Below are 25,225 nucleotides of genomic sequence, written 5' to 3' on the forward strand. Positions count from 1 at the left end.
ATTCATGATGATACAGGAGGAGGTCACGGTAGGAAGGGTGGATCAGGTTTTGAGTCTCTAACATTGTGCCACACAATACAGAGCGCCAGGCTCCCGTCTGGAGAAAAGGGACTGTCTGTCTTAATAAATCTTTAAATCTTCTTTGTGTTTTGAGGCAGTGACCCTGTGAACCCAACAGTTACAACAACAAACAATGAGCTTTTGTAGAGAATGCAACTGGACTCCATTTCTTATCTGATTCTCTTTATGAACATCGTTTTTTAGGCTCTGCTGCCAGAATAAACTAACCAATGGTTTTGATGGTTTGTCCTTTGGGGCCGGGTGTCAAACTCATTTTCCTTTTGGGCCAAATCGAGATCATGAATATTTTTTGTGAAGGAGGAAGTTGTGTTCAGTGTCTGCCTCAGTGGTCTTTGTGTCGTTTCCTTCACTTCAGTTGATAATATAACAGTGATCCAGCCATCATAAACCATAATGTGTCCAAATTAAACCAAAATTCTCCAAAACTCTGGCTCCATTGTTAGCGGAGTTATGTCAAACTTTCCAGAGTGTAAAGTCTGGACTGTGTTGCTGTCAGGTTTCACATTCATTCTACAGTTCAAAATGAACGTGTCCATTTTTTCTGACTGGCCATCATATAAACTTTGTTTTCTGTTTGTCCAGCACAAACACTGCGATCCTGAGTCTCATACCAAAACCAGACAGTGTGTCACCATCGACAGAGTCATCAAATAAATTCTACCGGCTAACTCCAAAAAACCAGCAACTGGTTGTACTTTTCCTTTACTCTTTTTTGACATTCTGGGCTGTTTTGCCGTGTTTACCTTGCACCGTCCTACTGTTTGACAAGTCAGGCAATAAAAGTCAAAAAGTTGCTTTAAATTTTAAACAGTTTGAAGTGAAACCGTGTTGTCTGGGGTTTTCCTTTCTCACACGCTCACTTAGCAAAAAGGAAAAAAAAAAATAACATTTTTGTTTTGAACTAAAAAAAGTTGAATCATGTACAAAATAGCACTAAAAAAACATACAGTAATCCATAGAAACTATTACATCAAAAAATGTTTGAAGTCAGAATGGCGGTGTGAGCCGCTTCCTGAAGAGCATGACATCATGTGCAAAGGGTCAGTAAGGTTACAAGGGATTATTGCGATAAGAAAAATGATGTGAATAAAGTTATAAAATTACACAAATTAAGTGATAATATCAAAAAATAAATCCTATGAGAATAAAGCCATAATAATATGAGAATAAAGCCATAATAATATGAGAATAAAGCCATAATAATATGAGAATAAAGCCATAGTAATATGAGAATAAAGCCATAATAATATGAGAATAAAGCCATAGTAATATGAGAATAAAGCCATAATAATATGAGAATAAAGCCATAGTAATATGAGAATAAAGCCATAATAATATGAGAATAAAGCCATAATAATATGAGAATAAAGCCATAGTAATATGAGAATAAAGCCATAATAATATGAGAATAAAGCCATAGTAATATGAGAATAAAGCCATAATAATATGAGAATAAAGCCATAGTAATATGAGAATAAAGCCATAATAATATGAGAATAAAGCCATAGTAATATGAGAATAAAGCCATAGTAATATGAGAATAAAGCCATAGTAATATGAGAATAAAGCCATAGTAATATGAGAATAAAGCCATAGTAATATGAGAATAAAGCTATATTTTGAGAGTAAAATTGTAATATCATGACTTTATTCTCATCATTTTATTTTATTTTTTTACATTTTCTTAGCATGGCCCTAGTATCCCATCACAATTAGACAGTAAATCAGTGGGCTGAATAAAATGCATGCCACACTTTTCAGATTCCAGTTTTCTCAGTTGCTTTACCACACAGCAGGCTTAACTCAGACCTGGACTTGGAGTCTTTTGTCAAATGAACAGGAATTTATAGTCACTGTCATCTTTTATGGTTGCAGGTTTCAGAATGTCATTAACAAGGTCAGCTATTGTTCTGAGTCATTCATAGTTTCCTTTATATGATTGCTTGGCATTGTCTTATCTAGTGTTTGGGAGATACCCTGATAGCGCAGTGCGTAATCAGCCTCGGCGATGAGCTTTTTGTTTTCCTGTCTGCTTCCTGCAGGGCGGCTCAATGAAAGTGGAGGCAGGTCTATTATCACTCTTGTAGTTTCACCCCAGCAACCTAAAATTACCACCATATCTGTTGCTGTTTCACTTTTTCCAGGACAAGATTAGGTCGCTGAGTAATTAGTTGACATTCTTAAGGTCTTTTTTTTTTTTTTTTTTGTGAAACCACTTGGTTTTCTAAACAAATAATGCCAATTGAACCGTTCTGCTGTGAAAGCGATGAGCTTTCACTGCCATCAAGGTCTGTCCTTCCTGTTGGGGAACATTCAAATCCTTCCAACCCAGTACAGTCTGCACGTTTTCCAGTGGGGTCCAAAACTTAGACGCTTAAGTAAAGTACAAATTCTTAAACACTGTACTTAAGACAATGTACTTCATAACTTTGTAATCCAGCTGCCTCTACTTACCTATAATAAGTTTTTCATTTTTTTAGGGTTTTAGCACTAATTTTGCTGAACTACACAGATTTTTAACACGTTAAAAATATTAATGTAATTAATTGCGTCATTTCACATCCTTTTATTTATTTATTTTTTTACATACAGAAGTCCTGAGTAAGATCCCTTGTATTGTGTTTCTGGTACGCCTGTAAATCTGACGCACACGTGGCATCTGCTAACAGCGCTGGACAACAAATGAAGTTAAATACCCCCAGGGGTATTTAACCACTTTTCTTGGCCCACTGGGAGTAAATTCCTGCTTTTAAATGACCTGATTGAAAAGACTATTGTTGTGGTCGAGTTCTACTAAAAGGAGTTAGCCTAGCTATTCAAGCATGAAATAGCATCTCAATGCTAAACATGTTTCAGCAGCACAGATGTGTGTTTGTAGATCAATTTAGCACCAAAAAGGGTTTTGAACTAAAACCGTATCAACAAAAATGCTCTTTTTGTCGATGTATGGTTTTCAGTTAAAATGCGAGTATTAACTTGGTTAAAAATTTTAACTGAGTCCCAAAAGTAAACATTTTAACAGCAGAATGGAGGGTTTTTCCTCACGAAATTGGTTGAAAATGTGTTTTTTATTTAAAAAAAAGAGAGAGAGAAAAATAAAATGATTGATTGATACAATTAAACTCTGAAACTAACCAGACTCTAATGGCAGAACAATCAGGGATAGACATGACATAACAAAACAGGTTCTCTGATGCAAACAAGCTGTGTATATATTAACTAATGTGGTAGTAATATATTAACCTCTGTATTCAAAGTTCACCAGGAACACCCTCATTATTGCCAAAGTGTCAAATAGAAGTTTTTATGTGTTTTTTAAAAATGAACACCTGCCAATTTAACACACTGAACCAACAACAAACTGAACAGAACAATGTCCTATTTAAAGGTTTCTGTCAAGTAAAGAGACATTACCTCTTGATAATCTTAGAAAGACTCATAAGGTTAACTAAAGTTTAGTAACGCAAGACTGAATCCAGAATTGTTCTGCCTGATTCTTGATTGATGATTGAAACAGTCACAGCTGATCAGCAGCTTGAGATTTTACGGAGGATTTTAGAGGAACTCAACATCGGGCAGTCAAAAATAATTGAGCTAACTAAAAATAACCTTAAAGACATGGGTGGGATGGATCAAACAGCTCCTGCATTGTGCTGGTCTTACATTTGCCAGTCTGGTGCCATCCAGCATGTTTGTAGTCAGTACTTTCAGGGTGCAGCAGGTCCAGTTTCCTTTTATTGTTCACTGGTTCCAAATTTAAGATAAAGGAGGTCATTGTCGGATCACAATGCAGACTTTCAAATTCTCTTTCGATGTTATGTACTGAAAGTGTGACGTATATAAGAAGGAACTATGTTTGTCCCAGTGGACTGTGGACTGCACAACTGGGCTGGGGTATGTCTGTGATTTGGGATTTGTTTTTCTGTGCACTGGTGAGTTGTCTGCCTCTTGCCCAAAGACCATTGGACCATATATTAGATAATGGACAGATATATGGATTTTACCCATTTTTGTGGTATAAAAGTTTGTATGATACACTCTGAATCAACGCCTTCAGGTAACCCAATAGCCACTATCTTTAAAAATTAATGCAGAATGAGGTTGCCACCAATGCAGCCAAAGCGTTACCCAAAGCGTTGACACATTCTTTGGGTAACAACCTAGTGTAAAAGAGAGGCAGCATTTATTAGATAAATGGTCTTCTGATTGTTTGGGATACCTGGAGCAGTGGGTTACCATGAGTCCTGTGCATTGCTTCTCATCCAAGGTAGTGAATGTTCCAAGGAGCAAAGTGGTGATGTGACGTTCATGAATGATCCGATTCTTTTGAACAACAACTCTTTACCCTGACCCATAGGACTTGAGTCTCAGCTGTGAGAGCCGCTCTTTGTTTTTTACTACTTTACTTGTTTGTAATGCTCTGCATGCACTGCAGTAGCTATTGGTATTTAACTTAATTTGAAATCAGTCTATGGTATCAGATTACACAGGGCAGGCCCATTGCTCACTGTTTTTTTTTTGTCAATTTATTTAATGCAGATTATTTGACACTTTTTTGTGAATTTCACCCAAACATGCCAGGTTTCTCTAAATGAATATAAAACTAGATTAGGAATAAAATGGCTTGTTCTGGGCGTGCTGTGGTGGCGTAGGGGATAGCGCGACCCACATTTGGAGGCCTTGAGTCCTCGATGCGGCTGTCGCGAGTTTGATTCCCGGCGACATTTGCTGTATGTCTTCGCCCTTTCCTGTCAGCCTACTTTCATATAAGGGGCACTAGAGCCCACAAAAGACCCCCTGGAGGGGAGGAAAAAAAGGCTTGTTCTTGATTAAAATTATATACATTCTCAAAAATGATTGACTTGAATGGCTCTTTGAATTGAATGCATCATTCGGTTCCCTTGAAAAAGAGCCAGAAATCCCATCAGTGGAACAGTGTAACTGAAAATATATATTTCCCTATCTTAAACTATCTTTGAAAGTGATGGAAAATGGAACGTTATTTTAGTACGTCATCTGTATTTTAATACTTCATCTGTATCATAGAAAGTCAATATGATTTTCCATGAATGTTATCTGTGTGTTTTATGTGAACTGACTTCGTCATGCTGCTAATGCTAATGGGGATCTCAATAAACCTAAACATGAGCACAGTTACATCCACAAAGGGCACAACATATTTGAGGACACGAAGACAAAAATGAGGATTCAAAAGTCATTTTTATTTCAACTCTCTCGACCTTTTTCTTTAAGATGAGCTTCCTTTGATTTTTCTGTGAAGAAAAAGAGAGAATTAAATCCTCAGTTCCCCGTGTTGCAAAAAAAAAAGAAAACAAAAATCCCAAAGTATAAACAGAAAGTTGGACCTGATGAGCCGATCAAACAGAACAAAACGGTACAGCAGGGGGCCAACCCTATACAGGGCCGTCGAAGCCCCTGCTAGTACCGGACTACAAGAAAAAAGAAACTACTGCTAAAGAAAAATCGAAAACAAGACAACCGGTCCCACCAGGTCAAAAATTACAATAAAAAAAACATCAACCAAACAAACGGCTAACAAAAACTACCGTGTGGCAGGCTGGAGACGTGCGCACCGCGTCAGAACGCATCCTCGGTGTTGGTTGGGAGGGCGTCGCCTTTACCTGGCGCAACCCAGCCTATTTATAGGTGGTCCAACAGCGTCACAAATTAACGGACCAAATTACAAGAAAGAATTATCAAAACTCAAAAGTATATTAAACAACAACAAAAAAAAATCATACAACTAACTTCTATACAAAATAATCCAAGTGAAAAAAAAATAGACAGAAATAAATACAATGTGCCGAAGCACATAACAAGCACAATAAAATATTGCATGAAAACAGCCTCTAAGAAGAAATTTCAACAATGTAGGTACAGTTGGGTGACAATCTATATATCAGGCATGCGATCAACTCCAACCACCAAAAATCTATTTACATGCAATATAATTTTAAAAATTTCATGAGGTCTTTGGCTTATGGAAGTCCACTGATGGAAATAAAAGTGAAAAATAACTGGCTGTTGACAGAATCAAACAATGTAGCTATAAAAAGTTTCCCATTTTCCTTGAATCATAATATCTCCCTCCTTTAACAATAAAACTTATTTCCACACTTTTGCCCAAAACCAGTAAGGTCAGCTATAAAAAAAAGACATCCTATAAATAGCTCCAGTTACAGGGTGGGAATCACTGTCTGGACCTCTGAACGTCTGGGCCAGTGGAAAGGTCACAGGCGGGCATGCTTTCTTCTGACTGTTCCTTCATAAGCAGCAGTGACTCCCACAGACAGCTGTTCACAAGAGTTTGCAGACTAAAAAACAAAACAACTGCGAACTGGGAATGACTGCAGTTGCATTTCCCACCGCACAGCAGTAGTACTGTTTGTATTTACACACGAAAAACAAAAGGCACACACCTTTTATTTTATCAGTCCTAACCTTCATACCTTGTTCTTTGGTTACTGAAGGACGGAGGGAAAGAATTTAATCAAGATCATTTTTCTCCATGTTGTTTGAATTCAAAGACAGAATAATTGAGTATGACGTCTCTGCTCTTATTTTAGACTACAGTATGATTATTTAAGAGTTACAAAAATGCTGAATGGTGTGCCCTGGATCTCCAACAATGACCCCTACCCTGTACATCAGCAGCATGACCTCAGTATGACCGCTAGGTGGCAGACTATCTCACTGATAGGAGGTTTGTAGAGTACTAAGAGAAGTACAGCGGTCCTGCTATGATGTTGTAGTGAGAGGAATGGCCAGAAGAGGTCAGAGTTGTTCAACTTTTGTGTTTGTTTCAGTCCAAAACAAGCACAAAAATGCCACCATTTAATACTCAGAATTTCAAAACTGCATGTTATACTTTTTAAACAATTTTTATCTGATATTACAATTTGTATGAACTGAGAGGGGTTAGGTAAATAAGTCTACAAAGTATCAAAAATCTTTTATCTCTCCAAGTCCCTATTTAGTGTTTGCGTCCACATGACCTTTTCAGTACTTTGTCTAGACCGCTCTCACTGCAATCTGCAAGTCTTTAATGTTGTGTTTCCTTAAATTGAATTACAATTTTTAGCCCATTCTTTTTTGCATAATTGCTCAAGCTGAATTATGTTATTTTGACACTAGTTTATATGAGTTGAAAGGTGCTGATCCCACAGGAAATCACAATTACGTTTTCTAGCCTCTATAGTTGAAACCAGACGTTTTCATACACCAAATAAATAGACACATCTACCTGTTTTTCTCATTGTCTGAAATTAAATCAGACCAAACATTTCTTGTTTTACGTCAGTTAAAATCACCCAAATTACTTCTATATGCTAAATTCCACAATAAGGAGAAAAAGAATATGTTTGAGATTAATTTTTGGATTATTTCAATATCAGGAATTTACATTCATTTCTTCAGCGTTTGAAATTGCATTTGTACTGCATTATTTGGGTAAAATATTTTCAGTTTTCTTCCTCAAGCTTCTTAAAATATTTTTGCTGAACTGCCCATTCCTTGCACCTCTTCAGATGTGCTCCCACTTGAGATCAGGGCTTTGTGATGGTCACAACATGACGTGGGATTTGTTATTGTTAAGCCACTTCGGAACCACTTAGCTGAGGGTCATTGTGCGTCTTGAAGACCTGTTTGTGCAAAAATAGAATATGCTAAATACATGACAATCTTGGAAGCACCAAGAGGTGGGAAAAGAAGCTGGAGAAACTGGTGCACAGGTTGATCTTTTAGCAGGAATGGCCCAGTCAAATCAAGTTTATTTATGTAGCACATTTTAATTAATAAGGTATTTCAAAGTGTTTTACATGATAATAATGCAACATAGTAAACATCTGTAAACATTATATAGATAATATATATATAATATATATATATAAAGTGTGTGTCTTTGTTTTGTTCTGCTTCACAAAAACACAATTATGTGATGGTCTATTTTATAGAACCCAAAGTATGCTGAAGTTTGTGGTTGTAACGTAATATGTGAAAAAAGTATGAGGGCTTTGAATTCTTTTGCAACACACTCCAGATTTTCAGGCAAGATTCATTTTGTTTTATGTAATAACAAAACATGATATTTGATATTTTGCTTAAGATTAAATTCAAACAATATCAGGTCCTGGTAATCACTGGATCATATGTATTATGCTTAGGTTATTTATTTTTAACTTGATGTATTCTTTAGAAAAAATGCTAAACGTTTCAGCAGCTAAACTTTAACCCCCTTTGACCATTTTAACCACTTCCAACACAAATTAAACCCGAGAAAAAGGTCATTTCCTGTAAGATTCCCGGTCACGTGGCTGAGGTTTACCCCCGTGCCCGCGGCGCGTGCTCGGAGGTCAGGTGCAGGAGCAACTTCCCCAGCAGAAGTACGCATGCGCATCAGTATGTAATCTATCTTCGGAGGTTAACGTCCAAGTATCCATTGACAACAAATTGTCGACAGAAAAAGTCTGAATACTTTATTTTAAAGTACGCGGAAGAAGTTTGCGGAATATTCAGCGGATGTGTTTACGCTGTACTTTTGCCCTCCTGTTCTCAAAGTTAGTTTTGTGACTTAATTAGACTGAAACCTAATTCGTGGGAGCTAGTTCCGCCTTGTGCTCCCTGTGGGTCATGGACAGCAGCGAGGAGTGTCAGGAGTAACCAGGACGCCGGTGGGAAACGCGTCTCCGGGTCTTGACGGTCGGTCCACCTCCACACAGTTAAAGTACTAGAAAAGGTGAGTACCTGCTGCGCGCGACACTCCAGGGTGAACTGGGATGAGAAGTGGGATCTATTTTTATTAAACTCGCATAGCAGCAGCAGCAGTGGGACAAGATGTAGCCACCTGTTGCTGGCTTACTCAGCTTTAGCCGCCAGCGGTCAGGGATTAGCATTATACCTTTGTTGATGTAATAAGTCACTCTGTACTAACTACCCAAGTTTTGTTAGGTCGGAACAGAAACTTTGCTCGTAGAGTAAGGCTATATTCCAAACTGTGTCGTTCAGTATTTGACTGGCGTTTGTTGGGACGAAGCTAAATAAGCTGTAGAAGTTATCTAACCTGTTAGCTGAAGTTCGTATCTGATTGGAAGCAGGGTAAAGGGTTATTCCACCCTTTTTGCGAAAATCTGGGTGAATCTGACCCAACCTTCACTGCAATATTCTGCATTGTTTACAGTCTCATTAATACACAGTCTGAGATTAAGGAGCCAATTATTTTAAGCTAATTGTGGGGATTTCTAGACTGTCTTGACTCATAGACAACATTAAATTGGATCAAGTATCTACTCTACAGGAAACAGGTGTGTAAATTATGAATTCATCAATGTAAATTAATACACTTCAGGTTTATGTTTTATATTTTGTGCTAAAGCTGATCAAATGTAGTTCACGTTCCTCAAAAACAGGGAAATGGCGTTGTAGTTTGGTTCCAGATTAGAGGTGGAATCAGATGCTAAAGTGTGTGCTGTCAGTGTACACCTAAATATGAACGCCTGAATTCATCCTTCTGGATTCCCAACATGTACTCCATGTTTGAATACCAGCTGAGGCTTTTTATGACCGGGATGGTTAAGGCATGAAGTAGAAGGAACAAGTCTGCCCTCTTACCAAGCATTCCAGGACATTCCTTTGTCAACCCCTTATTCTTGTTCTGACAAGCACTGTGTGCCTGAAAACAGCAGCACACCCGGTAGGGACGACCATACAGCTGGAGGACAAAAAGGAGCTGCTTGTTGTAAATAGACAGCGCCGTTGTTCAGGTCAGTTGTGTTTCTGGTGCTTTGTACATTTACTGTTTTTAAAATTGAACTTCGTTGTCCAGGCTGAGGGTTCGTTCTGAACAACGAGGCTGACGGGTAGGGAAGAGATGGGAGCTTCAGCGAAAGAAGCCATGTCCGTGTTCCCCCCTCCTCCAAGATATTTTTGTTTTCATCAAAACAGTTTGAGATATTTTTTTTGTTAAAACACCTATTTGTTTCTTTTGCTTGCTTGTGAATTTCGATGCTACGAATAAACAAGTTAACTAGATTTGCTAAAACAAGATGTTTCTACCAAGTTGGTAGAAAACTCCTATTGAATTGAATGGGGATTAATGGATGCGTTCAGATGAAATAAGTTAAGCTTTTAGTGAAGTTTGTAAGTGTTGTGAAACCGTGAGAGTTATATAATCAGGTCTGTGTGCCATCATCAGCAATTTGTTGACAGCGGCTCGCTGCAAATCCACCCAGCTTGTTCTCTCTCTCTCTGTCTGTCTCTCTCTCTATCATGCAAATTGCAGCTCAGTGACTCATTTAGTGATGCCAGCTCTGCAGAATGACCTCAGCACAATGGATGATTGTGTTTCTTTCAATCATGAAGTGCTCCCAGGGGCTTGAAGGGGGGGTAAATGTGGGGTTCTAATGATCTGACTAGGAACTCACGGGATTGTGTGAATAAAATCTGAATAAAGGAACACAGTGAACTTGGACATACCAGCCAATAAGAATAATGATAAACGAGAAATCACATCTCTGAAGGGTTGTAATGAGTCTGACCGACAGATGGGGATGCACCGATATGGAAATATTGGGTCAAAGTGAATGTTGCTGTTATGGTTGATAATCAATATGTAGCAATATTGTATATATTACATATATTTCTCTACACAGTTCAACACTGTGGTCTGATCTGTGGAATTAATTTTCACTGAAGCTAGTGGGGGTTTTTATTGTTTTTTTTTTTTTTAAACAAATTCCTAATTTTCAGAATTTCTGTTCTAGCCATCTTGCTGGTCACCATTTAATTGTAGTATTAGTAGTGAAGTCTCACTATGTGTCCAGGTTTGTCATAAACAAGTATTTTAGTAATCTATTGATTATTCTGAGTAATCAAATAAAAAAAAAAATTCTAGCTACTTAAGCTAGAATTTACGGGAATAAGAAAACATTTTATTTCTTAAAATGCAAAGTGATTCAAAAATTACTTTTAGTCTCAAGTTTGAAATGTGAAAAAGCTATTTAAAGCACAAGAACCGATGAGAAATAAAATGTTTTATATTAACTTTTAAAAATCAAAGACTAAACAAAAACTGAGGCATTAGTAAATGCTGCCTTTTATGTCACACTTCATTTTCAGTTGCAAATTTGAAATATGAAAAAGCTTTTTTATAAAATGGGTATCTTCAAGCTATTTTTTCCCGTTCCATCAGTTCTTTGGTCATTGAGTACATGTAATGTTAGCTAAAATGTATTTCCTGTACATGTAAAACATGTCAGATTCTGCACTGACAATCACAGACAAATGTTTGAGTCTTTAGCGAAGGGAACAAAAACGTCTTTTTAGTTTAAATTGATACCACACTTTGACATTTTAGGTCTCTTTCTTGGCGGTGCTTTCTTCTGTCCCTCGCTGTCGCCCTCCATAGCGGCTAATAACACTTAGCATTCGTCAACAGCTTATTGGTTTAAAAGAAAGCATTGCGCAACACAAATAATCATCTCGTTGGAACACAGAGCGCTGAATAGTAAAGCATAATTTAATAAAGTATTTTATGTAAAAATCTAATTTAAAAAAATAGAGTCCCTGTTTGCTTGTAAAACAATATGATTATGGAGTCCAAGATGCTAAAGGATGTTTATCGTGTTAAACTAATTTTCATTTCACATCAACATCGTGAATGTTCTCAAAGGGCCAGCTCTGTCAGAACGTATTGATAAAACTACCTGTTAGAATGTTATAATATTCTCCTTTTCAATGAATACTTACTAAAATTACATAATCTTGAACATCTTTTCACATTGGTGTAATTTGGGACTGTACAAATAAAAACTGATTTGATTTGACTGCTAAAATAATATTTAAGCACACAACTATTATCTTGAAGTTCTATTTATGTGGTCCTCTAGAGTCCACAAAATAGCTACGGTGGGCCAGATTTGGCCTGTGGGCCTTGAGTTTGACACATGTGATTCATAGCATATAGGAGCGCACCAATGGCACTTTTCTGTCTGATCGCTGATTATGGAGCCTAACTTGCCGATTCCAATTTTTGCTGCTGATTTTTTTTTTTTTGTCTGAAATGTTGCTACATATAGCAAGAAAATTGCTGAGTTGGCAACAGCGGGGTGACTATTTTTAGCTGCAAACACCTGTCAGCCAAACTTCTCTCACAGCAGAGCAAAAGAGGACAGAGGCTTATATGTAGACCTTTACTGAGGTAGATATGATTGGTTTCACATGCAAGTATCAGCCGATCACCGATCTCCCAAAATGAAGGAAATTGAGGCTGATTTATTGGTGCAGACTCAATCATACCTATAGTTGCTATCTTTGTTGAAACAGTGGTGTCTGTGTGTTTTCAATAGATAGTCTAGACTCCATCCCATTGCACAGAGCTTTCCAAAAGGCTGCTAACTTCTCCAGATCCTCCATGCTCCTGGTTTAAAGTCCAGAAGAGGAAATCAAGCAGCTCTGTGAAACACGGTTCTCCTTCCGATTATGGACTCCATAATCATATTGTTTTACACGCACACAGGGACTCAATTTCTTTTTAAATTAGATTTTCAGATAAAATACTTTATCTTTATTTTACACGGTTCTCCTTCTTCTCCTCCTTATCTACTTTAAAGACGTGCCCTTCTGCCTCAGTGAGCTCCAAACATGTTTGAACATGTAGAAAGTACAGCTTTGGTACTTCTGTTGACTTCATTCTGTAACACCTCAACAGAGATGGGATTGAAGGTTCCTCAAAGGAACTAGTTCTTGTGGAATCTGTTCCTTTTCAGGAGGCCGGCTACATTCTATATTCATTTTTTGTTCACCTTGTTTGAGATTAGATTGTTTTCTGGCAAAGATAACATTGCTGAAGCATGTTCCACTGTCCCAACCTGGGCACCTGAGATGATGTGATAATGCTGTGCTCCTCCCCTGGTGCCTGTTCTCCGTCTCAGTCAGAGGAGGAGATTTTTTCTACATCTGTGGAAAACACAGCTAAAAAGCACAATTAATAAAGAAGAGCTCACAACTGCCACTCTGTTCTCAACTTTCAGAACTGTAACGATCCGATCCAGTTAGTTGGCCCTGTGCCTGTTGGGTAAAGTGAGTCATTTGGATCCTGAGTGATCAAACGACAGAGTGACGTGGGAGAATTTACCTCAGCTGTTTCCTTGCTTTCTAGATCTCTCCATTAGGATTAAACAACACCTGGTGATGTTGAGAGTTTACACCCTCAGGCCCTCACGTCAATGCAGGTTAAAAATCTCACAATATGTCAAATTGCAATGGTCATCTCATTATCAATATCTTATTTGCAAAAGACTGAAGCCAGAATTTGATAGGTTCTGACTGACGTTTTAAGGTTTACATTTATACTGTTTTTATTAATAAGATACTTGGTCAGTCGGATGGACTTGAGCTGTGTTTAGATATAGATGGTTAACCAAAATGACTGTTTTCAGACTCAGTGCCTCGATTATAGGTTTCCCTTTTACGGCTCAACAATATATAGAGCTGTTGGTAGCTTTTGATGAGGGTCTTAGCACTACTGCTCAATGTGCTAATGGCGGAGAAATGACTTACCATTTATCCACCATCATAAGTGGCTATGCTAACTTGCCTTAGCATTCATGGCAGGCTATGTTGTGGTGAACCAAGTGTAGTATAGCAGAGAGCAAGCAGGAGCGAGTGAGCATGAGAGTGATTGACAGCGCTAAAACCATCCTCCTGACCCTGATTGGTTGTTTCTGATTGAGTAGTGTATTTCTACAGTTAGTACTGAGCGAACTGGGAGAAGGCAGGTTTTTCTGGGGGAAACCATAGTATGTATAGTTGCTAACTCAGTGATTATGAAGTTATAATAACCTTAAGCAGAAATACAGAACTACTGATTGTTGTGGCATGGTTCCAGTCCTCTTTCTCTGTTCTCCGCTGTCATTCTGTCAGCTGTTCTCTCGGTTCGTAGTGTCCCTTTCTCTTGTGAAAAGGCCAAGAATACTGCTGATGGATCCTGTTACCAAACCTGAAAATCTGGCTGCTATTCTCAGCTCCGTGCTCAGCTCCCAAGCTTTTTTTTGTGCCGTGACAAACATTTTGTTCTTGATTTTTCTCCGGCAACATAGAGGCTCTGGTTTGAAGCCACCGCAGCCAACGTCCCGCTCAGGCCCTCAGCATAAACGTTGGGCTGACGGGGCGTGAGCGCTTGTCCTCTTTCACACCGTGTGGACGAGGTTTCCTGTTTGGACTGAGCATACGCAAACAGGCTGGTGCACATTAACTTGGCTCGGTATTTGTTGAGCTGCAAGCAGGAAACATCGCAGAGGAAGACACCTGAGAACGAACTGGGCTGCAGACGGGCTAAACTCTATCTGGTGAATTATTAGTGAGTTTGACTCCATCTCAACTTCTCTTCTCTCTACAGCTGATTGAAAAGAATGACTAATACATGAGCACATTTTGGTCAGTGTTATAAAAATCAATAGTTTATTATTACACCTTCAGATTTAGCAGGACGTTTTTGTTTAAAATAGAATATTATTGAATGAATTAGCATTGTTTACATGTCGTTGTATGCCTTAGTTGAGCAGTGATGTACAGTGGAGGCATGAAGGACAGGCTGTGCACATTTTAACCTGCCAAGCTGGTTTGGCTGAAGCCACGCTGCCTGCCAGAGGTGTTGGCGGCTCCAACGCAGCCCTGACAGAAGCAGAAATTATGCAGTCGCCTGGTTTAATGTTGTTGACTCTGTTACTGGAGCGGACTACTTCCTGGAAAAACTGTTCACTCCCCATTTTGAGGAAACAGAACAACAAAATCCAATTGCTCATAACCTGCTTACTCTGCAAAAGCTCAACGCGAACAAGGATGTCGACTGTGAGTGTCATGGATTTGGTTGTTGTGCATTTACATGCTTAGGAAAATACAGCCATCCCTGGCTGCCAAGATGACTAGATGATGAGGTTTTGATGACCAGTGAGCCTGTGAGTTTTGATTTGTAGTAAGAGATTCATGCCGTGTGTGAGTCACCCAGGCTGGGTTTAAAAGTTGGTTCTCTGCCAAAGGGCAGGTCGATACCACTGAAACCACCAACCTTGGATGTCGTCACATTGTAGCCCCGCCCACTGATTTTGACCAATTAGAAACGAGAGCAACCTAAAAACTCTTATCATGTTGTCTTCACTGGGACAAAAAAAAACCCAGAATTTTGTTGTCAGCTGTTTGGTTTGTCCTTGTCCCTGTGATCTCTTTGACTCCACAAACAACCCCAAGCTAGTGCTGGTTCTTAAAGCTGCAGGACACACCATTCAACAGCTCACATGGGAAATCATCTGTCTGATGTACTCTAGAACATTTTGTGACATAAAAACTAGAATCAGAAACAAGTTGTTGAGGTGTACTGAGCTACATATAGAGGCTGTTCAATCTCCAACATGGAGATCGACTCTTCCCCTCCGCCATGGCGGCGCTGCAACAAGAACCACTGAAGGAATAAATAAATAAATGCTGCATTGTACACTGCTTCATGCTATTTAGTTTGAATTTATAATAGTGAATATTTGTCATTGTATATTTTGTGTAAATATGACCTAAAACACCTGACAACGCCATCACACAATAATAGACAGTGACATCATTTATAGCAGAAGATAATCTGTCAGGTTTTCATACGAACAGCTGAATTAAGTTTGAAACTGATCCTGTTTATCTGTTTCAGGTACTAACGGCTGAGTTTTGGACACTGTAATGGAAAAACCTGGTAAGAAAACTTTTGAAATATTACTGCACTGTAAATGTTGAGGTGTTTTTTAAATTTTCTGTGACATTGTTTGTAGATGAGAAACATTTAGAAAAGTACTCAGGTTGAGTTGAGTCAGGCCAGCTGTTTGTTTCTCTCTCTTCTGGGAACACAATCTCTCTAAGTAATGCATGCACTTCTGACATATCGTACTTTTTAAAAACTACTAAATGCTTGACTTTTTTCAGACTTTTAACAACAAATTCCAAATACAACATTCTGTCAATTGCATATTGGAGAGCCTTAAAGGGGGAGGATTATGTATTTTCCAGGCATATAGTGGCATTTTAGAGCACAAGCAGGTAATTACGTTACCTTCAGTTATAAAAATGCTGTATATATCAGATATTGACATTGGGCTTCGGCCTCTTTAAAAGTTGTTTGAGTCCTTGAGGGTCTTTGTTTTGCAACCTTTTAAGATGTGTCATTGGTCTAGCACACTTGAATAAAACAGCTAAATTACCTCCTCCTCAAGTCAGGCTTTTTGAATATCGGTGATTGGCCAGAAAACTGCAATAAATGTACCCCCTACTCTAGTGTGTTGAAGCAGAGAATTGCCTGTAGCCAATTTTCACAATTAATGTCTGCGATTCAGAACTCTGTTGTCTTTTTTCATCGTATTAGCGGTCTATACAGCTGACCCGTACTGCATCATTTTTGGGCCCTCTTCACTTGTAGAAGAGGACCCATTGTACATTGGGCCCTCTTCTACAACTGGACAAGAGGACAATTGTAGGACAATTGTACATTGTCCTAGACCTATTTGTAGGTCTAGGTCCTAGTCAGGGTGTACAGTCAGGGTCGTACTACTGACATCACACAACACTGCCCAATGATTGGGAGACAAAAGAAGGGCACTACTTGCGACAAGCAGGACACATTTGTCATGTTTGTCGTTGCACTTGTATGACTTGATGTCATTGATGCACGTTTGAGTTTAATTTTGCCTACTCAGTGAGGATTCAACTAGTGGTCAAAGTTCTTTCTTAAAACGCTGTACCATAAAACAGCGTACCAAACTGCTCAGTGGAAATGGATTATAAGCGTGGACAATTGGGATGTCCTGCCAAAAACTATTTCTACAGATCCAATGTGCAAGGAGCAGAAGTACTAAGATTGGATAAATTGAAGAATGTCAGGTCAGGACCATTGCACATTAGAGGTTAAGAAGACAGTGACAGCAGTTTCTCATTTGTTACTGAAACATTCTAGAGTGAAAGGAGGAATTTAAGGTTTTGGCACAATGGTAGTAACAAAGACAAGGTGCTGAGCTGGAGATGTTAGGATTGTTAATGGGAGTAATGAAAAAAGAGATGTGTAGAACATTATAGTATATCAGGACGAACATCTTGAGTTGCGTTGTTTAGTGATGAAGCAAGCTAGTTAAGTGTGTAGCAGGGAGTGGACTTGTCCAAAAGTATGATTCTAGATGTAAAAGGTAAAAGTTGTTGTCTATGGAGATTCCAAAGCAGAGGAAAAGTAGGGGGCGATAGTAGGGTCCTTTTCCATCAAAGCAGTGCCAATGTTTAACTAGGGCTAGAGCTTACTAACCATGAATTGTTGGTGTTTCCAGCTCTGACCCTAAAACTGGTGATAATCCTCCATCAGAAAGATTCTCTTTCATCAGGAACTAGAGGCAGTGTCCGCAGCCAATCAGTTCATTTAGTTTCTGGAAAGCTCTTGTTCTCTGGTTGCAAATTTCCTAAAATTAAATTTGAAGTTACCTCTTCCTTTTTTAGGTTGCTAGGGAAGCTTTGTCTCTGCTTGTTCCATGGTGTTCGGTGTTAAGATTAGTTGCTCTACTGCCACCCTCAGGTGGTCCAGAGTGGCGGTTTTCAAAGTGTGAGGCGCCAGAGCACTTTAGGGGAGGCGCGTGCGAGGGAAAAAATAAACCGGAAAAGAAGCTATTTGCTTGCTGTCTACTGATGTGAGAGAAAGAATGGACAAATTTTTAGTAAAGAAAAAGGCAGAGGAGACGAGCTCTGGCGTAAGTAGAAAAAAGAGGAAGTATGACCACGACTACTTAAAGTTTGGATTTTCCTGGACTGCTCCCGATGATGCTCCAAGGCCGCAATGTGTAATCTGCAAGGAGGTTCTGGCTAATGATAGCATGAGACCCTGTAAACTCCAGCGTCACATTGAAACAAAGCACCCACGTTTAGTAACCAAGCCGCGGGAGTTTTTTGAGAGGATTCTGAAGGAGCTGTGCACACAGAAAAAAACAAATGAAATAAAATGAGTTTGGGGTTGTTCTTATCATTAGAAAAATGAAAAAAGGGCGTATTTGCCATACAAAGGCCCTGATAAAAATAATTAAAATGGGAGGAAATGTTTTGTGTGTGGGTTGATTATTTGGGGGGGGCAGCAGGCATTGTGCTCCTTGGAGGGGACTCACCCTTTCATACTTTGAAAACCCCTGGTCCAGAGTAATCTGACTCATCATGTTTTAGTTTTAAAATGTCATTAAGGTTTTCCACAGCATGTAGTGCAGACATAATGGAGTTTTGATGTTTATTAATCAATTGACAATAAGCCACGTCTGCATCTTCCTGCATTGGAAGCTGTTCATTGCTGCTGCTGTGAGATTCCTTGCCATTTTCAAGTTATCTGAGCAGAATACAGGATGTGAGTTGTGGAGTGAGGGTTTAAGGATTGACTGTTTTGACGCATCATGCTTTTTATCACTGAAACCTCCTGATTGGTCCTCACCCTGAGTACACACACCTACCTGTAGCAACACCGCTGGTTTCCCTTACAGTCACAGATAGCCTTGAATCTATTTCACTGTTGACCTCAATCATTTAACAAGCTCTAAGTATTTGTGCACACTCACATTACCTGAGGCTCACTGCCACAGTGCAGGAGAGGCAGCAGTGGTGCAACGTTTGATATGGCTGTGCAGTCTCAACATATTTGTAAGTAAACCTGTTTCCTGAATGTCACATGTGGAGTATTCTTTGCTTGTGCCTGTTGCAGTTGAAGAGTATAAGATATGAGTCGGTGCTGCAGGTTGGTTGTTCGTTGTGTTTTCTCTAGAAGCACCACGAGGAGGCAGGGCAGGGTGCCAAGAGCGCTTTAGTACTAAGAGGGCCTCACTGAGGACAGCTTAGGGAACTCATCTCTGCCTGGATGTGTGGCCAAGCAGTAAAAATAAACTGGACTTCCTCTTCAGCTTTGTGTGAAATGGGACATTTCTGATCTAAACACAGTTGTGTTGAGCAGCTCACAGGTCCAGGCTTTGTTGAGAGGAGCCTGTTGAAATGTCTGTCTGCTGCTCCTCTTTAAATAGAATGTACAGGTTTCCAGCCATGGAAACATAAATTACACAATAAAAGCCCGTCATCATTCTATATTTACCCTGGTGTTATTGGACTGTTGTCTTGATTGCTGTCTTGTGATCCTACATGAGTCACAGGCTGCAGTATTGCAGTACCTCAAGATACCTGTAGAGGGAGCAAGAGTATAACTTGATTCAGATGACAAATAGAAGCATAAGAGAATGTACTACACTGTTTTCTCATTTAGTTTATTAGTTTCTATAAGAAACAATCAGGGGAACTTACAGTTTAATTGATCTTTTATTAATAAAAACTGCATTTCTCAAATTAATTATTTTACTGCTGCACCTTGTTGATATAATCCATTCTCCCTGATAGACATGGTCCTGATTCAGTGATTGGTAATTGCTGCCATTTGACACTATGGCACCAACGATTATTAGTTGTGGTTATTAATTAATTCTTAATTAATTGGATGAATATAATTGGCACATTCATCATGTACTTAAACATTCTTATACAATACAAGAAATGCATTAAAAGATGAAAAAAACTCCAAATAATTTATTTTTTAAAAATGAGCATTCTATTGCTTAAAATGCAATAACAGCAATGCAATAACCATTCCTTTAGTGCACACTTGATCTTTTGTAGAAAAGATACATCTGTAGCTAAAATATACTTTTAACATCAGCATTTGAAAATTTCAGACCTCTCTCCTCGACTTAGCATCAGTACAGAACCGGACTGATGTGGTGATTGTTTTTTGGATTCATAATTGGATAGCCAACTGTACTTAATAGGATATTCTTTTTAATTGAATTTGAAACAGGTGTAGCTAAAACTGCCACTTCAGGAGTTTCAGGTCAAACATATTTGTGGACAAAGGGTTCTTTTCATCTTTAATGCAACAAGTATATAATTTTTGGACAGTTTTGTCTTCATTATGTTCTTTTGGCAAATTCCATTTTCCTAACCAAAAACCAAAACAACAAATAAAATGGATGTTGAAGTCTCTGTAAAAAAAAAAGCTGCCCTTCAAAACAGCAGCTTATTGAGATCAGTGTGGGCTCTATGAAATCTTTTATTTTCCAAATTCCATCTTTTTTTTTTTTCCCCAAATTCCACTTGGGAATTTAGGAAAATAAAATTCTAATTTTTCTGAATTCCATTTTAACCATATTTGTTAAACCAAAAAGTATGTATCTATGGTGTGTGAATGAAAGAAATTGAACAAATCAGTAGCCAGAGGTCAACAATTATTGTTATTCTGTTTCACAAATGAAACCAACTGCTGTGATTTACCAGAACATTAGTTTTACAAGGTGTTACGTGTTTCACACAAATTTTTTTGAAAGAACTCAAAAATTATGTGCAAAACTACAAAAGATAAAATAATCTATTTTGTTTAAAACTCTTCTTTTATTCAAATTGTAATAATTGTTTCTGTGTTTTTAAATACAACCACATAGGTCATGTTGTACAGTTTTCATATAAATATCCTGAAGCAGTCATGTTTTTATTCAAGGTTATCTTGAGGGATCCACTTCTTTCACTTCCGATTCAGAGACGCATTCAGAGGTCTAGTATCTGCTGAAAGCGATCATAAAAACACCTGAATTGACTTAAAAGATTTAGTTTTTAAAAAATCATAGACATCTGTGTACTAAATTAAAAATTAATTTGCTTACTCTACACCAGTTCAGCACACTTAAATCCACCAATAGCTGCACAAGCTTGGTCAAACATGTAAAAACAAAACAACTTTAATTTGTTCAGTCTGTGCAATTAAAAGCATAACAGCTGATGTAAAATAAATAATAAAGAAACTGAAACTGACTAAAACAATAGGTTGACTATCTTGTATAAATTAAACTGCCACAAACCTTATTTTAAATGGTTCAGAAACCATTCAGTAACCTAATTTCTAAATTAATTTATAATTTAGAAATTAGGAATTCTAAATATAATATAAAATAAATGATAAAACATGACATCACCCATAGCACAAAGCATATAATTAGACTGCGCTTATGGATCAGACACATTGTCACCGATACCCAATCTAGATTTGTTTTCCACTATCAGGACCAATATAGGTAATCTCTAGTTATCACATAGTAGGAGTTTCATCTCTCATACTCGGGTTGCTAACATAAGACCTCCAGTCATTATTTTACACATGGTTTAAAAGGACAATCCTCAGCGTCACAGTACACCTACATTGTGTCACTTCCTGTTCTCTGTCATTGCGCTCCACCTCAGTCTGGCTCACCTTGTGCTTCTCAGATTACATCAGCCTGCAGGGTCCGACCCCATCCTTTATTGTCCCTCAGTGAGAGGGTGCTAACAGCAGAGAACATGTAGCATGGTAATGGGAGGGAAGAGGTCAATATGTTGCAAATCCCACAAGGCCTGGTGGTCAGACAGGTCAAACCTCAAGGCCTGCCTGCTTTGAACTTTGCCCCTGAGAAATCCACTTTTAGAAATGACTTCCATCTCTGTTGGTCTACCGTTCCTGTGCACCTTATTTATGAAGCCAGATCTCCATGAAGGGAGGGACTTAAGTGCTGAGAGAGGGAGCGTGTTTGTATTTTAAAGCAAGGAGACGAAGGAAGCGGGGAGGGAGGGAGAGAACAAGTAACTCAAGCTGAAGAAAGGGGGAGGTGCTGGACTCTACAACCAAGAGACACTAAACGCCTTGAGTGAGCAGTCAAGACAGTAGTTACAGTAGTTTGGTGTGCTTTGGAGAGGAGCGAGTTGGAGTAAGGTTCTTCTCTCCTGCCGTGGGGCCTCAGGTGAGGCAGCGCCTGGCCGGCCGGTGGGGGCAAAGGCCCTAGCATGGGACAAAATGCTAGCAGCGAGACTGTGGCCCAGCAACCGGCCACACGCCAAGCTGGTAAGTCTGAGAAAGTGACGGGACATAAACGCAGCAGACCAAGAAACAAGCAGTCAGGTATTTTTTTTTTATTCATCTTTGCAGTTCTGAGAGCCGTCGAGAGGTTAAAGACGAGCAGGTGTTTGTAACACAGGGGGAACGAGAGGGTGGCAGGTACAGGCAGGTGTAGAAGAATGCATGCAGATGGAATGTGGCGATTGTGAAATCCACAAACCACACAAACCTCTCTCTGTTTGCACACTACTCTCTGCCCTTTTAGCAGCAGATGTTAGAGCAGCAATTAAGGGACCTGCACCGTTCCACCGTCCTCATACGTCTACTTCACCTGATTTTATACGTCTATACTTCTGCTCTAAATAAAGCAGATTCTGTGATCTTTGTCTACTAGTAATATTCCACTTGTCTATTTCCAGACGGTGTGGAAGTTTAAAAGGATTGTGAAACTTCACTGTTACTCGACAACATTGTCCTGGTTACATATTTGCTCACCAACTGCCGGTGTATTTTTGACTTTGGTTTGCTATTCTGCATATTTGGTTTCAGCATGTCATGTGATTGGCGTGAGTCAGTTGGAGCCTGACCGTAGGCCAGCAGGGAGTTAGATGAGTGCCAGCTGGTCTGTGCACTATTGATGTTTTATCACACGTTGCGTTTAAATGGCTGAGTGTTGACAGGAGAAGGGGCAAGTTCTATTGGGAGCAGAGATAGTTTATGCAAGCAGATTATTACAACTAACTCATCTGTTAGAAAGCTGCCATGTAGGGAACCATGGCAGCTTTCCTACATTCTTTGTTTTTGACAGTGTGGGGTCGGTTTTTGGAGGAAAAACGGTATTTGTAGCTTGATGTGTTTTTTCGACATTAGCAGAACATAGGAACATTTGCGCACACTTGTAATGGAAACACAGCTTGTGTCATGATTATGGACAGACTTTGGACACCACTGGTCTAGAGTCCTGGGTTCTCTCTTATGTTCTTTTTCTCTTCAGTTCAGCCCTCAAGTTTTCTAAAGGATTGAGATCTAGGGACTGGAGTGACCATGTTTTTGTATAGACTTATGTTTTCAATCATTATCTCATTGACATAATCGGGGACCACCCATTTTTAGTTTTCTCTTAGACTCCACTGGATTGTGGTATTTTAAAGAGTTTAGGATGTTATGCTCTCTTGTTGTGGTGTGTGGAAGAGAAATCATAGAACCTCCACCAATAGTAACCATGGCAGTTTTCCTACATCCGTTATTGCACTAGTGATACTTGTTTCTGACCGTAGTGTTGTCTTGTCTAATTAAAGTACACAGATCTAGCTAAAATCTCAAGAGAGTTAATCAAACTCCACACTTTTACATTTGGGATAGTAGGGCAGACAAACGACCATGATTCTTGTTGTTAATATTGTCTAGTGGATGTTATGGTAGCCTGATTTGGCCCAGGTGGTGAAAACTGCCCAGTGGATTGTTAGGGGTCAGTTACAGAATTTTGACCTAATATAAGCTGGCAAACTGCAAAGGAAGGTCAGCCGTATTGCTGGTTGGACACCTGGCTGGTGTCCAACCAGCCAGGATACAAACCGTTTGTACCGCTGCCATCTGGGAAACAGTACAGGTGTATAAAGACTACAAACTAAGGAAAAGCTTTTTCCCAAGAGCTGTGAAACATCTGTCCACCTTCCATCCTCTCTGCCTCCCTGCAGACACACTCAGACCCATTTGCTAAACCCTAAAGACCAATTGAGACTTTAGCAACAGATACAGTATGTGCTTTATTGTTTTACTTATTTATCACTGAGGGTACCAGCACAATTTTATGTTCTAAAAACATAATGAGAAATAAAAATGATGACTTGATCAATTGGCAAAAGTTGTAGTTGATCTGATTTCTGAGTCCACATGATCACAGTTTACAAATAATCTACTACTGACAAAACAGTCGCCATTTCTTGATCTACCTGAGATTTATGTATCTGTATGCTTCTTGTTGAAGTTTAGGGCCTCAGTTTGTACAGTGTAGGCCAAGAACTGCTCAAGCTGCCATAACAGGGTGGAACAGATTCACGGGTCTGCAGTCCTTCACTAGCCTTAGTTTCATGACATCAAAAAAGTCACATTAAAGTAAAAATGATTATTATGGATGTTGAGGTTTTTATATATATATAATTATTAGATATAGAAGTGGATGAGCTTCTCTACTAATGAAAACTGAAATGTTCTGTTTTCTCAAAGTGAATAAAAAAGAGGTAAGAGTAACAATCATGACACCAGATGGAGATTGTTATCGCTCACTCAAATTTGTAGTAGAACAGATGCTGTTTATACTCATTTGTATTTTTGCTAGGTTTTTAGGCAAATAAAATAAATACAATCTGCTTACTTGTAATACGCTGGACGAAACCCTGATTAAGAATTTGTGTTTGTTACTTTAAAAGTAACAAATACAGATTTGATTGTAGCTGCTCAACAGTTCAAGGTCATTTTGTTGTGGGACTTTACCCAACCGTGCAGTAACAAGTTAGGGATTTCCACTCTGGAGCTGTGACTCAGTACGCACTGCCTTGTTTTGTGTTCCACAGAGGTATTAAGCAGTGGTTTCACACCCACAAGCTTGATTAGGGCTCTAATTAAACCGAAGACAGTCTTTAGAATTTTTTTGTCATACGGTAAGTATGACAAAAAAATTCATGTTCCTTCTTGCTTTAATCAGCCGTTTAATCTGGTTCTTTTTGTTGAATTATTTCTCTTAAGCTTATTTTAAAGAAATAATAATGGCAATTGAGAACATAGTAATAAGGGTAAGTTAGCAGCTTAGGTCTTGGCTAAATGTGAAATCTTGTTTTCTTGTTGCTACACAAACATATGCTACATTGTTTTCTTTTAGACGACTGTTGGAGAGATTTCTTTTTCCTCCACACTGGTTTTATTCAAGGCCTCTTCTTTAACCATGGACTCCAGATTGAATTCTGGAACTACCATAGCTGTACTCACTCGGACATTTGTCTTATAAAAATGTTATTGTAGATACAATTCTTCTCAGATTTGACCTTGTCATGATCACAACAAAAATAAAGGTTTTTCATATAGTGTATTTGTCTATTACATTCCAGTAAGGGGAAGGAGCTGTAAACATTAGCGACTGGCCATGACAAAACCAGGAACAAGTCCCCCCAGATTGTTTTGAGTTTTTGT

General features: G+C 38.8%; 1 protein-coding gene across 9 annotated transcripts in view; it reads left to right on the forward strand.

Moving 5' to 3' along the window:
- The first annotated feature begins 8,496 nt into the window (after nucleotides 1–8,496).
- The window catches only part of phactr4a (phosphatase and actin regulator 4a), a 35,364-nt gene continuing 18,635 nt past the window's right edge, over nucleotides 8,497–25,225 (forward strand). For 2 of the 9 annotated variants that reach the window (XM_028035377.1, XM_028035378.1), the window contains exon 1: nucleotides 21,792–22,045. In XM_028035377.1, the coding sequence (XP_027891178.1) occupies nucleotides 21,988–22,045 (58 nt within the window). In that variant the 5' untranslated portion in view covers nucleotides 21,792–21,987. Of the gene's footprint in view, nucleotides 8,837–9,746; nucleotides 9,861–14,171; nucleotides 14,456–15,787; nucleotides 15,830–21,791; nucleotides 22,046–25,225 lie in introns of those variants that run through there. The other 7 variants (XM_028035384.1, XM_028035385.1, XM_028035379.1 and 4 more) reach the window with 6 other exon arrangements.

This window comes from Xiphophorus couchianus, chromosome 13 (genome assembly GCF_001444195.1).
Source record: "Xiphophorus couchianus chromosome 13, X_couchianus-1.0, whole genome shotgun sequence".
Classification (NCBI taxonomy): Eukaryota; Metazoa; Chordata; class Actinopteri; order Cyprinodontiformes; family Poeciliidae; genus Xiphophorus; species Xiphophorus couchianus.